At 35.6% G+C, this 18,745-nt stretch overlaps 1 protein-coding gene across 4 annotated transcripts in view; it reads right to left on the minus strand.

Moving 5' to 3' along the window:
• The window catches only part of LOC138698063 (hypoxia-inducible factor 1-alpha-like), a 512,524-nt gene that overhangs the window by 254,679 nt on the left and 239,100 nt on the right, over positions 1 to 18,745 (minus strand). For all 4 annotated transcript variants that reach the window (XM_069823756.1, XM_069823755.1, XM_069823754.1 and 1 more), the window contains exon 5: positions 17,612 to 17,838. In XM_069823756.1, coding sequence (XP_069679857.1) covers positions 17,612 to 17,838 — 227 coding nt within the window. The remainder of the gene's footprint in view (positions 1 to 17,611; positions 17,839 to 18,745) is intronic.

Genomic DNA, 18,745 nt, shown 5'->3' on the forward strand with positions numbered 1-18,745 from the left:
TCGAGGAATATCACTTTTGTTGACGTCGTACAAAATTTTGTCCAATATTCTTTTGAGGAGATTAACTCCGTACGTAGATGAAATTATTGGGGATCATCAGTGCGGTTTTCGGCGTAATAGATCGACTATTGATCAGATTTTTTGTATTCGGCAGATAATGGAGAAAAAATGGGAGTATAAGGGTACAGTACATCAGTTATTCATAGATTTCAAAAAGGCATATGACTCGGTTAAGAGGGAAGTATTATATGATATTCTTATTGAATTTGGTATTCCCAAGAAACTAGTTCGATTAATTAAAATGTGTCTCAGTGAAACATACAGCAGAGTCCGTATAGGTCAGTTTCTATCTGATCCTTTTCCAATTCACTGCGGGCTAAAGCAGGGAGATGCACTATCACCTTTACTTTTTAACTTCGCTTTAGAATATGCCATTAGGAAAGTTCAGGATAACAGGCAGGGTTTGGAATTGAACGGGCTACATCAGCTTCTTGTCTATGCAGATGACGTGAATATGTTAGGAGAAAATACACAAACGGTTAGGGAAAACACGGAAATTTTACTTGAAGCAAGTAAAGCGATCGGTTTGGAAGTAAATCCCGAAAAGACAAAGTATATGATTATGTCTCGTGACGGGAATATTGTACGAAATGGAAATATAAATATTGGAGATTTATCCTTCGAAGAGGTGGAAAAATTCAAATATCTTGGAGCAACAGTAACAAATGTAAATGACACTCGGGAGGAAATTAAACGCAGAATAAATATGGGAAATGCCTGTTATTATTCGGTTGAGAAGCTCTTATCATCCAGTCTGCTGTCCAAAAATCTGAAAGTTAGAATTTATAAAACAGTTATATTACCGGTTGTTCTATATGGCTGTGAAACTTGGACTCTCACTCTGAGAGAGGAACATAGGTTAAGGGTGTTTGAGAATAAGGTGCTTAGGAAAATATTTGGGGCTAAGCGGGATGAAGTTACAGGAGAATGGAGAAAGTTACACAACACAGAACTGCACGCATTGTATTCTTCACCTGACATAATTAGGAACTTGAAATCCAGACGTTTGAGATGGGCAGGGCATGTAGCACGTATGGGCGAATCCAGAAATGCATATAGAGTGTTAGTTGGGAGACCGGAGGGAAAAAGACCTTTAGGGAGGCCGAGACGTAGATGGGAGGATAATATTAAAATGGATTTGAGGGAGGTGGGGTATGATGATAGAGACTGGATTAATCTTGCACAGGATAGGGACCGCTGGCGGGCTTATGTGAGGGCGGCAATGAACCTTCGGGTTCCTTAAAAGCCATTTGTAAGTAAGTAAGTTTATTGGATTATTTTACGACACTGTATCAACATCTCAGATTATTTAGATTTTTTTAGATTTAGATTTATTTATTTAACCTGGTAGAGATAAGGCCGTCAGGCCTTCTCTGCCCCTCTACCAGGGGATTACAACTATAACATGAACAATAAGATTACAATTAATATTAAATTTACAATTACAATTACAATAAAAATTAAAGTACGACAAGAATACCTGATTAATGAAAGCTAGACATTTTATCATAGAAGTTAAGAACAAAGAATATTTTTGTATTTACTAAATTACAAATTAAACCTACAATAACAAAATTCTATAGTGATGAAATTACCGGATATTGAGATATTTTGTGGTAGATTAAAAGAACTATTTACAAGAAACCATGTCTGAACGAGTCTCAATTACTGACCAAGTGCCTAGTAAGTTTGCGTTTGAATTGAATTTTATTTCGACAGTCCCTGATGCTAGAAGGTAACGAATTCCAGAGTCTTGGCAGGGCTATTGTGAAAGAGGATGAGTATGAGGAGGTGCGATGGGATGGTATTGTTAGTATTGTTTCATGGCGAGAGCGTGTGTTCAGATTGTGGTGGGAAGAAAGGTAAGTGAAGCGAGACGACAGGTACGAAGGAATAGAAGAGTTCAAGATTTCGAAGAGAAAGAGAAGTGAATGTAAATTTCTTTTCTTATCTAGTTTAAGCCAACCTATTGCTTCCAGGGATGGGGTAATATGATCATATTTACGAACATTGCTTACAAAACGTACACACAAATTATGAGCACGTTGAAGTTTCATTTTGTTGTCGCTGGAAAGGTCAGTCAGTAAAATGTCAGCATAGTCAAAATAGGGAAATACAAGGGTCTGCACAAGGGACTTTTTAAGCAAGAGGGAAGATGAACATTTATCCTTTTTAGCACATGAATAATAGAATATACTTTTCTGCAGGTTTCTGTGATTTGCATGTCCCAGTTGAGATTATTATCCATGTGAATGCCAAGATTTTTTACCGAAGAACTGAAAGGGATATGCACTGTACTTACTTTAACGGGGGAAATGTCGAGGTGCTTTACAGCGTCGGTTTGCCGTTTGTGTCCTAATATGATTGCTTGTGTCTTTCCAGGATTGATATTAAGATGGAATTTCTTTGTCCATGTCACAATCGAGTCAATGTCTTTGTTCAATTTATCTATAGCGTCATTTATTCGATCTAAGCAGGAAGAGATGTAGCATTGAAGGTCGTCAGCATACAAGTGATAGTTACAATGCCTTACATGAGATGTAATATCACTGACATATATCGTGAACAACAATGGTCCGAGTACCGAACCCTGTGGTATACCTGATGTTATGTTAAACCAGGAAGAGCTTCGATTCCCGGATACAACACATTGTTGTCTTTCCCGTAAGTAGGATTCGAACCAACTCACAGCAGTCTTTGACAAATGCAGATTTCTCAATTTATGGGTGAGCAGGTCGAAATTTACAGAGTTGAAAGCTTTGCTAAGGTCAAGAAGTGTTAGTATTGTTACTTTATTAGAGTCGATTGCTTCACGAATGTCTTCTGTCACTTTAAGTAGAGCAGTGCTTGTGTTGTGTCCAGCTCTGAAACCTGACTGATACTTGTCGAATAGTTTGTGTTCGTTCATGTAGTTAGTAATTTGTCTGTGTACGATTCTTTCCAGTGCTTTTGATATGGCTGGCAGGATACTGATTGGTCTATAGTCGTTCGGGTCGGTGGGAACTTTGACTTTTGGAAGAGGAAGAACGAAAGCTTGCTTCCATATTTTAGGGAAAGTTGAAGTGATTAAGGAACTATTGAATATGTGTGCAATTGTAGGTATTACTATGTCTTGTATTTTCTGTATGAGTAATATGCTAATGTTGTCTGGCCCTTGAGCTTTCGTCTTGATGCGTCGGATGGCTTTCATTACGTCAATAGGAGTGACGTCAGTAAAATAGAATTTGTCTCGAGTTGGGGGAGCTGAGTCAGGCAAAACTGTGTCTTGTTTCGTTGTGTTGTTTAAGGTCGGGTCCTTTACAAAGTGTTCGTTCAATCGGTCAAGTGGGATGGGTATGTCTGCTTGTTCACTAGCCCTTCCAAGTCCAATGACCTTCAGATTTTTCCATAACTCGGAAGGGGTTGTGTTGGGCTCTATAAGTTTGTAGGAGTATTTGAGTTTAGCGTTTCTTATTAGTTGAGTCGTTCTGTTTCTTAGGTGTTTATATAAGTTAAAATATTCGTCGTTTTTATTGCGGGTGTATTTCCTATAGGCTAAGTCGCGTTCGGACATCAGGCTACGTATTTCAGTCGTCATCCAAGGGGCTGGGGTCTTTCTGGTACGTTTGGTCTTTAATGGTGCGTCTGAATGATATGAAGGTGATAATGCTAGTGAAATGAGTCCGGGGTCCATCACCGATAGTTACCCAGCATTGAGGGAAAACCCCAGAAAAAACCTCAACCAGGTAACTTCCCCCAACCGGGATTTGAACCCAGGCCACCTGATTTCGCAGCCAGATGCGCTGACCGTTACTCCACAGGTGTGGACTTCCTGTCTTTTTCTGTAAAATATGGTCATCTGTAAATTCTGTAGAGTATGCAGTAAGTTTGATAGTGCAAAATGGCAAAGCAGAAATCTCTATCTATAAGTGAAAAATTACATTAGTGAACAGCATAGAAAATATTATCATTCATCATAGCAGTATAAACACACGGAAAACAACAATCAAAGATTTTTTCATATGGAATGAGCTCTTATTTGCATTTTGCACTGTAATTAATGCAGAATAAAAATATGTTTCCTATGAAGTGGTATCTAAATTGCTTTCCCCATTTCATAAATCATTTCCCGTCTATAGTGCTGTCTGCTTATAATGCTTTAAGGCCACAGACCCTTGACGAGCACATTAACTATAGTAGCAAATCGTTCACATGCTTTGCTTTTTCATTCTTTGGGGTTTGTTTGCATCTCTTGATCAACAATTATTATTTTAAATGATGTCTTCTAATAACAGAATTTGTGTAATTTATTGAAAATGAGTAAGTACAGACTTTCAACAAGGGCAATATAGAACACAGGACAAAATCATTAAAACATAAAGGACATGACCTGTATATACAGGATTCCTGCAACCCTAGCTGTGTAGATTGATGAGATTATGACAAGTAGTCATGATGTGTAGAGCTACATTGTTTAAACTGTGTTAAACACGATGTATTCAGGCTGGCTGGCCCTGTCAGCACCAAGGTACTATTTTTCGAGATCTGGCATCACCAGGGCACTTTTCTGATTTTCATATTATCGTCAGATTTTGCATTTATAAAAAGTCAGATTTTATTCATATTTAAACAATTTCATAGTGAGATCTACGAGGGGGATCCAGGAAATAACGACCGTTCGCGCATACTCGCCGCGCAGCTGACTCCCCTTCCTTGTTTGAAGGTCAACTGGCTTCCTTAACATGTGTTCTCATAATGTTGTGAGTACTGGTTGCAACAAGTCGCCATTGTGCATTTTGCGTTACTTCAAAATGAACGACGTGATTGATAATCCCGCCTACTGTGAGGTGAGGAGTGTGATTCGATTTTTGAATGCCAGACATTTGAAACCTGCAGAAATTTACCGGCAATTGAAAGAAGTGTATGGTGATACTGTAATGAATGAAAGAAATGTGAGAAAATGGTGCGAAATGTTCAACGGGCGAACAAATGTCCACGATGAAACTCGACCCGGACACCCATCACTCATCACAGAAGACCTGAAGACTAAAGTGAACGACAGAATCTTGCAAGACAGGCACACATCACTCGACGAATTGCATATTGCCTTTCCTGACATTTCTCGTTCTTTGCTTGGTGAAATTGTGTCGCAACATCTTGGCTACCACAAAATCTGTGCATGATGGGTTCCACGGCAACTGAGTGACCAGCACAAAACTCAGAGAATGGCCTCAGCATTGACATTCTTGATGCGATATCACACAGATGGAGACGCCTTTCTTGATCAAATTGTGACTGGTGATGAGACCTGGGTGTCTCACAACACCCCAGAGACCAAGCGCCAATCACATCAGTGGCATCATCCCTCATCACCCAAGAAACCGAGAAAATTCAAACAGACTCTCTCAACACAAAAAGTCATGGCTACTGTCTTTTGGGATCGCAAAGGTGTTCTTTTGCTGGATTTCATGCCAAAAGGCACTACGATCAATGCAAATCGTTATTGTGAGACTTTACGAAAACTACGGCGAGCCATCCAAAACAAGAGGCGAGGAATGCTTTCGAGAGGAGTTGTGCTTCTTCACGACAACGCCGGCCCACACACTGCTGCTTCAACTCGAGAATTGCTGGATCAATTCGGTTGGGAAATCTTTGATCATCCGCCCTATAGTCCAGACCTTGCTCCTAGCGATTTTCACCTTTTCACTAAGCTGAAAGACTTTCTGGGTGGTACGCATTTTGGAAGTGATGAAGAGTTGAAGAAGACAGTGAACACCTGGCTTAATGAACTGGCAGCAGAGGAGTATACCACGGGAATTCTAAAGCTAGTGAACAGATACGACAAATGTTTAAATGTAGGTGGTGATTATGTAGAGAAGTAAAGGAAGCTTCAGTTATGTAACAGACTTTGTTTTTTCAAATAAATATATATTTTTTAATTATTACAACAAAACAGTCGTTATTTCCTGAATCCCCCTCGTACTTCGCACACCTAACAATCTCTCTATCTCGATTGGAACCCATGTATTTAAGTCTGACATTCCATAAGTATTCCTGCGGAAATCACTATTATTATTATTCCCACGTAGGTGGGAAGATAATATTAAAATGGATTTGAGGGAGGTGGGATATGATGGTAGAGACTGGATTAATCTTGCTCAGGATAGGGACCAATGGCAGGCTTATGTGAGGACGGCAATGAACCTCTGGGTTCCTTAAAAGCCAGTAAGTAAGTAAGTAAGTAAGTAAGTAAGTAAGTAAGTAAGTAAGTAAGTAAGTAAGTATTATTATTATTATTATCATCATCATCATCGTCGTCATCATCATCGTCGTCATCATCATCATCGTCATCATCATTATTATTATTAATATTATGAAGACGATTATGAAAACAACTACTGACAGTGCTACTGAAATTCTAGAGCCAGGACACTTTTCTATTTAGAAATACACCATTGGTTAAACATTCAAAATGATAGTGATCAGATGACAACATTTCTAGAAGTTTTGCATAAGTACGAAGAACTGTGGGATGCTTTGAACATCATTTACATGAAGCGAGGGCATAGAGATAGTTCATACTCTAAAATGATCTGTGAACTACATATGTTGGGATTTATAGTTTCAGCTGATGATGTCAAAAAATATATATATAAATAAAGCATAGCATATGCTTATACAGTGCTTCATAAAAACTCTATGTGGTGTTCTGCATCTATAAAAAAAAAAAAAAAGAGGTAATTTTATGGTGAAAGCTAGTAGTTCTGAGAAGCAAAATACTGCAATCAACGAAATCACAATGTGTTACCATAATGTGGACAATTAATACTACAGCAGTTTCAACTATAACATCAAGCTTTTTCATAATATTTTTGGGTATGATTCATAAAAAAATCAAAGAATTGAATCTGAAGCTCTGGTAACAAATGTCTTGGTATCAAAAAGTGTCCACGACTTCACCAAAATTCTGAAAATTACGAGGGAGAGTCAAAAAGTAACCTTAATAATTGTTTTATTAATTGAATATGTACAATAAGACTACAAACACTTAATCACTTTTAACATAGTATAACAGGAACACTTGCATTGAACATAGTTGGGACTATGTTGAAAAGTGATGAAGTGTTTGCAGTCTTATTGTACATATTCAATTAATAAAACAGTTATTAAGGTTACTTTTTTAACTCTTCCTCTTACTTGCACTTGGCACAAATGCTTCCAACAAGGGGAATAGAAAAATCTTCTCTGTGTGTCTTCACTATTCTGATCAATTTGCTGGTATTCATTGGCTGCTTTCAGTCAAATCTCACATTTGTCATTTTTAAAATCGTATGTTAACTATAGGATCAAGTTTACTATGTTCAACTGCATCATTTCTTATATATATATATATATATATATATATCATAAAAAGAATAAGTTACAGCGAACAGGTAAAACATCAAAATTCAAAATGGAAAGAATCATTCAAAGATCCAAAATTCATTCCTGATCTACCTCGAAAATCTGCCGTGGCCAAGTTCAGATTGATTACTGGTCATGATTGCCTCAGTAAACACCTCCATCGTATTGGAGTACTGAATTCACCTAAATGCTTACTGTGCACCAGAGAAGAGGACATGGAGATGGAGCACCTGGCTAATTGTGAAACTCTTAGGACATTTGTGAACCTTCCATCAAAATATTGGGAAGTAAGAAGGATGATGACTTCATTGTTAAATCCAGAGCGTGCGCGCACGCACGCACGCACGCACACACATCATAGAAAAAAAAAGTGATAAATTAGTAGCAGGGATATATAAGTTACTAAAGGGGAATATAGGCACCGTGCAAGCTCCTCTGGTGGCGACTGTTGTTACTAACTGCAGGACAGCAGCGATAGGGTTATGCTTGAAGCGTATGAACGTACTTTAATGTCTCAGGTTAAATGATTAGAAATATGGATAATCCTAAAAAGCGGAAAGGCAACACAAAGTACAGTGTTCTTGGGTGCAGTAATGCTTATAGGAATATTCATTCCCAAAACAGAAAACTGAAGTGGAACGATGTTAATTGTGGATCCAAGCGCAGACGAAAGTAAGTAGGCCTACACTGCTTGTAAATAATCATAGTATTATTATATATTAATGTAAAAAATAGAATGTATATGTTATATTATGTTTATAAATAATCATTATGTTAACAACGAAGGGAATTTATAATTTCAATTCCAATGCTGTATATGCTATTATATTTAAAAGTAAAAACATAGTACATAATTGCCGAGTTCTTTACATATATATTATGTATAATATTAGAAACAATGATATATATTTGTTTTCAAATGTATTCATATCGATATTTAATTCTTGACTTCAAGTGCTAATGGCTCACCTTGGGAACCAACACTCGCAATAAGAATTTGCAGTATTCATTTTATTGGGACAGAGAGCAGGACACTCCCAAAACTAACATACCGTTCCCAGTATTTTTCGAAAAGATTAAAGAAAAAGGTTGCCTCATCTCAACTAGCTTAGAAAAGTTATGAAAGAGACGCGAAAAGGAGAAGAAAAGATCAAAATTTAAGTATTATGGAAGGTGAATGCTCAACAAGTGTTATTTCGAAAAATAAAATATCCAGCCATACAGGCAGAAGTAAATGACACCATTCTTAGTGATTTTGGTTTTTCTTTCACAATTGAATTGTGAGAATTGTCTACTCAAGTGTCTATTCCATTACGTCCCGAACTGAAGGCACATAATAAATGTTATGGCAAGAGTTCAGGAACAGATGATATGTTTAATGAAATGCAAGGTTTCCAAGATAATTCTTCAAAAAGAGATGAGACAGAACTACCAGACTTAATGGGAGTGACATTTTGTGGTTTTGACTGTATTGTTAAAATTGCTGCCAATTGAAACACAATCATATAGTAAGATTAGTGAAGAAAATCGTCTACTCATATTTTCATATTAAATTGAAAACTGAATTATCGTATTCTGCTATGAGGGTGATGTTCGGTGTTCATCGGACAACTATAATTATGATGTATTTTTACCACCACTTTATTGCTGTTGGTTACTGTAGTTTTGTGTTTTGGCCTAGTAGAAAAAGTATTCAGGAAACAATGCCCGCAATATTGCAAAGGAAGTACACTACTCAAAATGCAGAGTGACAACTGATTATATACTGAAGTTAAAGTGAAACGCCACTTAACGTGGATCAAATGGTGGCCTTCAAATCTAAATGCTACAGTGGCAGATCGAGTGACACATTCATAACAGTTGATTGCGGATTATTTACTCTATTAGAAGGTGGTGATGAAGTCAGGTTTTCCCGGAATAAAAACAAACCTCTCCGATAAAGGGATCATTGTTGTTACTTTACCGTATCTGCAAGATAACAGATTAACAGCTGAAGAAGTAGAAACTACTCGTTAAATAAAACATAACATAAAAAGACTAATTTTAGAATTAAAGAACATTAAAATACGTAATTTATAGAGACATTATACACATATAAATATTACACACGTCATGACATCATAAGTATATCAATGTTTTCGTAATATGACTATTCCGCCTCATTCAATGGTCTGAAATCTGATTTAAATGCCAAACAACTACACTGATATTTCAGGAACTCTGTAGTTACATTTTACACTCCTCTAAAACTATTGAACTTTTCACTGCGTCTATTAAATACTTAAAGACTGGAGAATGCTGGGTTTGCATTGAAAGACCTGTCCTTGGTCAGAACACTATGAATGAACGAACCTATTCTTACTAATATTACAACTTTTTATCGGCAGAAATCCGCATGTAATTTCTATATCACACATAACTAGTGAATGAATGCTAGCCTGTAGTTAATTAGGAATTGAGACACTGCGTGGCGCCACCAGTACGATTTCCAGACCCTTGCACGGTGCCTATAGAAAGATCGGGACTTTCATGGGACAGGATGTCATCATATTCTGCAGGCAAAGTAAATGTTAACTTTGGCATCAGATATAGTGTACACAAGCATCTGCAGGATGATAATGGTTTTGTTCTGAGAGCAAATTTCAAACATGCGAATGACTTGCTAGATGTTGATATAGAAAATGTAGTATTGAAATGTTTCAGCCTTTTTTCTTCATAATCAGCAAAAAGAATGCAGAATTAATTGCTTTTTCAGAATTTGTACAAAGTGATTTTTCTGAGTTCCTGTGTCATGTCCCAAGAAGGCAGCTATCATTAGGGAGGGCAGTTCAATGTTTGTTGGTAAATTGTCCATCTCTGTGTAGCTATTTCAAAAGTATTGCAAAATACCCAGCATACATAAAACAATTTTTCACGACGAAAGTGGAATGAAAGAGAGTGTTGTAAATTTATCTTATATTTTTCAATAATGTGATTAAACTATTTAAGGAACACATTTTGATTTGGGGAGGGGGAGAACACTTTAAGAAAGAATGATGAAAACAGTATTACTGCTAGTGAAATGAAGTTCATGTGCCGAACAGCTGGCTATACCAAATGGGATCACAAAAGAAATGAAAACATCATACAAGAACTCAGAATGGAACCAGTACTGCAGTATATACACCAATACCAAGATAAGTGGCACCATCATGTCAAGCATATGCCTAGAACAAGAATCCCTCGAGCAGTCTTGAATTACAGACCAACAGGAGAAAAATCACTAGGATGTCCTCTGAAAAGATGGAAGAAAAATGTTGTAGGCTGGAACAGTTCTTTTTAGAACTATCACCTGTTAGGAAGATAATGATGATGGTGATGGTGATGGTGATGGTGATGATGATTTATTTATCAATAGAACATTTTAAGTGATAAATAAGTTAAATAAACTTCTGAACAGGATAGAAGATAACTTTGTGGACTCTGAGTGTAAAACTTTGCTGAACAACTTCCTTCCAAGAGAAAAACAAAATAATGACAAATCTGGGGGAAAGATTTTGTTTAATGAGCTTAGAAAAGAAAGAAAATATGAATTTTCAGATAGTAATATTTTCTGGCATTGTGAGTGTGTTGATAAATCAATGGTAAAATTTTGTAACATGGAAAAATTTCTGGAAAATTCTTAAACTCCCATAGATCTGTCCAACATTTAATTTTGACAAATTTTATGAAGAGTTTTGTTTGTTTAAAGATAGTTTAAAGGTTCTGAATTCAGAGAAGTTGGAATGTTTACAGGAAAAAAGGGTGAAATTTTTTTCAGATAAACAACCCTGTGAAAGATGTCCCTTCATTACAGACGCAAGGATTGTCTTATGTTATGGTTGCTTACTGTAGTAGCATTACTACATGAACTGTAACTTTTCACTTACTTAGTCCAATTTAAAACCAGTTGTTTTCCACAGTCTTGTTCTATCATTATTCTTCATAACCAGTTTACAAACATTGTTTTATTAGCATGGACAGTTATACCTACGAAGAGGAACTTATGAGCCCTCAGAACGTTGAAAAACATCAACACTACAATCCATGGGTCGGAGTTCAGTAAATTACCATAGCAAACTCTTCGAGAATTTCGGCTTCATTTATGTGGTTGGTGCTTCAAATTTTGTGTTACTTTACATTAAATTTAGCATATATGTATATGGAAGACACTGACATAATTATCATATTTTTTAAGTGATATAATTTCTTCGAGATTTCTGTTTCCTTTCCCAAAATATCTCAAACTCAGATCAAAAACTAAATCTGTATAAAATGGTATAGGCTGAATCAGTACTCTCATCTGGGTAGACTGAACATATATTCGCTATTAAGTGGAATATTTGTACGATATCGACACCCTGGGTGCGAATTAAGATTTCTGATGAGGGAGGATAGAATCCTAGATAGAGAATACCATACATAAAATTATTATTATCCTCATTTGATACGGCTCAACACTTGGTCGCACTGAGTTTCTTGTCTTAAATCTTCATCATAATAATAATTATATTCATAAGCAGGCTTAAGATAAGATATGTAATTCCTAAGTTATTGATTGTTGTCAGCTTGCCGGTGATGATAACACATCAATATTATTTTCTCTGCTTACTTTATACTTTATGAAGTACATATACTCGTATTAAAACAATTATATTTTGTAAGGGGGGATAAGAGTTATCCCTGGCAGGGATAATATGAATTTATGAGAGGGGGATTACTTTCCAACAGGGGGAAATCCCCCCATCCCCTCTCCCCGTTAATTCGCACCCTATCGACACCTATATTTATTAAGGCTGTCAGCCATTCAAGATAGCCCTTCTAGTGCTTGGAGTAACAGATATCAGCAAGTCCTCTCACAAAGAAATTACTGTCACTGAAGTCTATTGTAATCCACATTACTTTTTTAGTAGGTTATTTTACGACGCTTTATCAACAGCTTAGGTTATTTAGCGTCTGAATGAGATGAAGGTGATAATACCGGTGAAATGAGTCCGGGGTCCAACACCGAAAGTTACCCAGCATTAATCCACATTATGTTCAGACAAAATTGTTCATATGAATAATGCAGTCAGAGGCACTGATTTTCAAGAGAAATTTAATAATTTCAAACTGTCCAAAATTGCAGTTGCAATGCAAGAATTCACTTTTGGCCATCTGCTCAGTTTAGACAGACTGTTCTACAATATTCACCATGTTCACAGCTATGGAAAGTAAGATGTAAATGAGGTATTTCATTTGACAAATACAGCCAAATGAAATATCTCATTTACACCTTCTACACACGAGTTGTATCCATCTTTGTAATGTCTCAATCTCAGCTAGCCAACATTAGTGCTTTACATGAGACAGTTTTGCTTTCATTTTAAGCAAGACAATGGTCAATTTTTTATTTATTTCAAAGCAATTGAACCACCAATACACTAGTAAGGTGTGCACAAACAGAAAATATGCACTGTATTAAGCTGAGACTAATTATTAAGAAAAGCCAATGTCTACAGGTGTCAAGTGCTCAGTATTAGAAATCAACCAACCAACTGACAAACCAGCCAAATTCTTACAATAATATTAATTTTTACATGTGATTTGTTAAAAACCTTTAATCTTTGATACTTTCAGATCTTAATTGTAAGGACCTTTACAATATCACAGTATTTTAAATTTAAAAAATGCGTTAGATATACGATTTTAATATAAATATCGGGACATGACAGCTAAAATAGTAATAAAGCAACAAACATATTTCGGAACCTATACACAAATGTGATTAGGAAAAGAAACAAAATCCATTTTCAATCAACAAAATGTTTACTTTCTCACCTTTGCAATGCTTTTAATCTGCGTCTTTTAATTTCTTAGTTTTTTTCTTTACAATATTAATTCTAACAGCTCAGTTAATTTTCATCAACTATTCATTTCTCTGCTCAAAGAGTAAATATCTTTTATCATATTATTTATTGCTCTTCAGCTTCCAATATCACGTATTTACTGTTTATGTTAAGGCTCATAGCAGATATAAAATATTAAATGGTGAAGAATGGGTAGAACGGAGAAAAATTCTCTCCTGCACCGTTTTCCACTCTACATGCTGACGCTTTATCCATTAAGCCACACTGGATTCAAATTCCGATGCTGGATTGAATCCTTCTCACTATAAGTTCTACCTATCTGATCCCCTTTGGTGGCCTACCCTCATGTACTATGTCACAAAATATGTGATAATGGCACAATGTCCAAAGCTATGTACAAAGGTGCGCTCATTATGAGTGACTAAGTGCCAGGATCCGACGGAACAAGATGCTGTCTTAAATCACGAAGTGATTACTTACGCTTCATATTACTATGATGTACCAAAGTATATATTATATTTCCGTGTAGGAATTCTGCATTAACATATGGTGAAGAATGGGTAGAACAGAGAAAAATTCTCTCCAGCACCAGGATTCGAACCTGGGTTTTCAGTTCTATATGCTGACGCTTTATCCACTAAGCCACACCGGATTCAAATTCCGATGCCAGATTGAATCCTTGTCACCTCTCCCGGTGCCAGAAAGAATTTTTCTCCGTTCTATCCATTCTTCACCATATGCTAATGCAGAATTCCTGCACGGAAATATCATATGTACTTCAGTACATCACAGTAATAAAATATTAACTTTCTTTGTACATGAATGGATAAATAAATCAGAACTTGTCAAGACAAAGCTTTCATCAGCTCTTGCTAACCAACCAATACATCAAATGTTTTTATGCCAAGTTCCACTGCTTCAGACTCCGCCTGGTGTACAACAATGCATCACTGCTTGAAAAAAGGTTGAACTCACAGTATGGTTAGTTGATTTTTCAGTACATTATCTTTATGTTTAAATTTACATTGTCAAAGAGATTTTATCATCCTACGCTGTAGCATCGTGGTCTAAAGCATCATGCTTGGACTTGCATTATGGAATGAGCACTGGTTCGAATCTTCATGGAGGAAGAAATTTTTTCATGAAATTTTGGCCAGTGTATAGGGCAAATGCCGACCCAGCATCGTAATGAATCTGTGGAGCTACAGTTGGTATCAAAATCAAGTTCTGTGAACCAGCTATAATGGTTAGGGCTATCATCATGCTAACCACATAATATTCCCATACTGCTGAGGCATGTCGATGTGAGGCCAGCAGTTGATCTTGGCCCTCTATTGACTGTCGTACCCAGGATTATTAAGAGGCTTTTTGTGTGTTTCATGAAATCTAAGAACTATACCACCAAATGTAACCATTCACAATAATTTCACAAGAACACAACTGTAATAACATAAAATTTTAAGTATGGAGCTCCAATCTTTCAACTTCAGCTCTGTGTAAAAGCAAACTGTTCAGACAATCACAAGATAGAAATGACACAGTAATGAAAGAACGAGAATCAAGTCGAAGCATAGAATAAAATTATTATTGTATTTTCCATATTGTTCTCTCCCCTTAAAGATACAAGAAACTAAGCTGCATTGCAAAATCTGTTTGCAACATCAGAAATAGGGCCTGAAATCCATGACACAGAATGTAAACAAAATTTTCTGCTTCGACAACAACAATGCCATTAACTCCTTCCCTACAACTAACTCTTCCACTAGGCAGTACCACCCGTGAACCAATAGAACTGGTATTCTTGATATACATATACAAATTTTTCACCCTCAATGCTCAGATTTTCTTTCTTATGTTTCTCAGTTTACATTAGACTATGCAATCTTACGTAATGTCGCAGAATTTGAATCACTTCAACATACCAACCTTCTGCCCAACAGATACTTATCATTGTCTACTGCAGTGAAATACCATGCATAAAATCACTCGATATTAACCAAGAGAATTTGCAGGTGATTAAAAAAAAATCTGTAATTTCAGTGTCTGAACCACATGTGTTAATACTTGTGACAATAGAAAAACAAGATTTTGGAATCAATTTCTGGAAGTGCGAGTTCTATATATTGAAACTAATACTGGTATTCGAAAAATAGTGCATAAAAAGATACAGATCCAAAAGAGGCATCTACTTGTACATTGCAACTTATTGTCCAATATTGGAAACTGACAGATGTCAATGAAGAGGATTAATTCGTACAAGGGAACTATTAATGAGTTCATGTCGAAACCTTGTCCCAAACTTCGTACACAGAGCTTCACAGCAGATAAATAAATATTAAAATATTAGTTGCCCATACTAAATACAAGGATGTGAAAACTTACTTAGAATATTTCATTAAGAAACAAACACTTATACCTAGAGAGAGTAGTTGAAATATCATCAGGCATGAATGCCTAAGATACCACGTGACATGTGGGAGCTTTCAATTTTTCGATTTTCTTTTATTCAATCTTTCATTTCTCAACCTTAGTATCAGTATGGGCTGCTAATTTTTCATATTCGTCTATTTACAGATCAAACAGTGCGCACAGTTTGACATAGGCTCATTAACAGTTGTCTTGTTACCAGGGGCGTATACTGCGGATGTTCAAGGTGTGCGCTGGACACCCTGTAAATTCGGTAATCTCATTTTTTACCATTTAAATATTTTAAATGCCTGCTGGTTGAATGTGCACATCATCCCCAGAACGGCTTTTGTTTTATAACGTACGCACTGCCTGACGAAGTGGGATGAGTTCTGGTCTGGTTGTCCTGTCCGTACAAAAGAACATCCCCTGCTGAGAGTTACTGCTATAATTCTCTGCGCGTGCAAGGTGGCATGGTGGGGATACTCGCTTCTCTCAAGCTCGCAAGTCGTCCTGTATACAGGCAGCTCAACTTGTCAATAGCGTTTGTTTGTGTAAGTGAATTTACTGTGTTTAGGTTTTACTAGGGTTCATATATGTGTGCCAGCGCAGGTGAACAATTTAAATTACTTATTTAATGATAATAGCACTTGGAAATGTACACTGTAAAAGATCTTTTGCAAAAGCCATTCTCTTCTCGCCCACTAGGAGAGAAATTACATATAGTGAATAAGGGTAGACCTACCCCGCCACTTCCGAATTTAGTGCAACAATATAAAACAAAAAGCGAACAATACACTAGACATTTTTCTATTTCACAATATGAAATTGTAGAATAGTTAGCGGGTTGTGGAACTTCAAACAGGTTATTTTGCTCGCCATGGTTATTGTTTGATCATATATAATGCAATTTTGAATAACGTTATTTGTAGTTGCCTCCTTTCTCCGGCATTTGCAGGGCAGTCATTGAAACAAGGTGATTAATTTTTAAGAAGTTTGAATAATATTTAAATGTCATTTTCTTTTAATTTTATGTCATACGTTATTTGTAGTTGCCTCCTTTCTCCGGCATTTGCAGGGCAGTCATTGAAACAAGGTGATTAATTTTTAAGAAGTTGTGGTGCGAGTACTTTGAATAATATTTAAATGTCATTTTCTTTTAATTTTATGTCATTTTTCCTTTAGTTTAAGGTCATTTTAATTATCATTTTAAGTATATTTTTAGATCATCAACATCCGCCCCGTAGTTATTATTTATAAATAATACTAAATTATATATTGACAATGGTAGTTAATGTTGACCCGATATTTCACTTAGGCCTATAATAATTGTGCGAGATAGACCAACTATATATTTTTAACAGAACACCCAAACTCCAGGTTCAGCATACGCCACTGCTTGTTACTATCTTTTAATAAATATATAACAGAAATGTATCTATCTTTTTTACATGCTTGAGCAAAATGATCTTTATGAGCTATAAGATTGCATCAAGGCATAGAACAGTAATCATCTCTAAACTCAACTATATAATAACAGTGATTAGCAATTTATTTATTATCAACAAAGGTAATTATTTCGAAAAAATTTTAATAGCTCTAAAAATGTCTAGAAAAAGCACACAACAAAAATAATTCCAGTATTAATTTAGTCAAAATAAAATTTTAAATATTTAGACAATATGCCCACTTCTTAGAATAAAACAATATAATCTTTCAAAACCAATAAATAATTAACACACATTATGATTCAGCATGTTTTTCGTAGTACATACTCAAATTTATTTATATAACTTATGTGTTTCAATGAAATGGGGTTTTACTCCATAAATAATACGCTTCTGCTTATTCAGTAATTTCTTAATCAAAAAACGTTTCAATAGAAAATTAATTACCTGTCATCAGCATATGTGAATTTCATGTCCAAATTATGTTTGCTGAGAAAGGTTTGATGATCTAATGGGATTTCAATATTTGAAGGATGAGGAATTGGTTCTCCTATTGCTACTAGGCAGTGCTGCTGCTGATTGTTGTTATTGTTATCACTGTCAGCTCCACAGTCAGTTTTAATTTCTTTCTTGCAGGAAGGTGAAGCAAGAACATGACCCGTGCAGTGAATCACCTGTAAAGCATAACATACATATTTTTAATTCTTCTATAGACGAAAAACAGAAAAGTAAATGCATAATCGATATAAAAAATACATTTTTACAATGTGTTTGAGCTACACATTTTCGGTATCTAAAACACCAAACCATGAGATTGATTCTCAGCCAATAAATTGGTATTAAATTGTAACAAAACTAGCATAATCCAATTTAAATCCCGTCAAAATTCAAACTTGCAAATATCAAACCCAATAATTAATAACAGGTCCCTAATAGAAACAACAACAAGAACAACCAAATTTCTTGGTTTACAAATCGATGTGTTAAATTGGAAAAATCATATTAAAGAAATTATCCCCAAACTAAATTCAGCATGTTTTGCTATTAGATCTATGCAAGAGATAGTAAATATCTATACCTTAAAAACAATATACTTTGCATACTTCCAAATGAGTTTTGGAATAATATTCTGAGGAAATTCCACAGATAGTAACAGTATATTCCTACTACAAAAAAAGAGTAATTAGAATAATAGTAGGTGCCAAATCTATGGAATCGTGTAGGACTATTTTTTAAAAACTACAAATAATGTACATGACTTATCATTATATTTTTTCACTAATAATCTTCCTCGTATGTAATCGTGAGAACTTTGTAACTAATTCAACAGTTCATAGCATAAATATGCGTATAAAACAAATACTTTCATACTCCATCGGCAAGTCTATCGTTTTATCACAAAAAGGAGTGTGTAGGTGAATTCATGACATTCAACAACATTTCATGAATATGTCTGTTTTCTATTAAGTATTGATACTAATTGTGTTGTACTAATAGACTATATTGTAAAACTCTTCTATATATATTTCAACTGGATTGTGACTATAATTAAGACTTTATAGTACTATTAAGATTTTTTTT

This window comes from Periplaneta americana, chromosome 4 (genome assembly GCF_040183065.1).
Source record: "Periplaneta americana isolate PAMFEO1 chromosome 4, P.americana_PAMFEO1_priV1, whole genome shotgun sequence".
Classification (NCBI taxonomy): Eukaryota; Metazoa; Arthropoda; class Insecta; order Blattodea; family Blattidae; genus Periplaneta; species Periplaneta americana.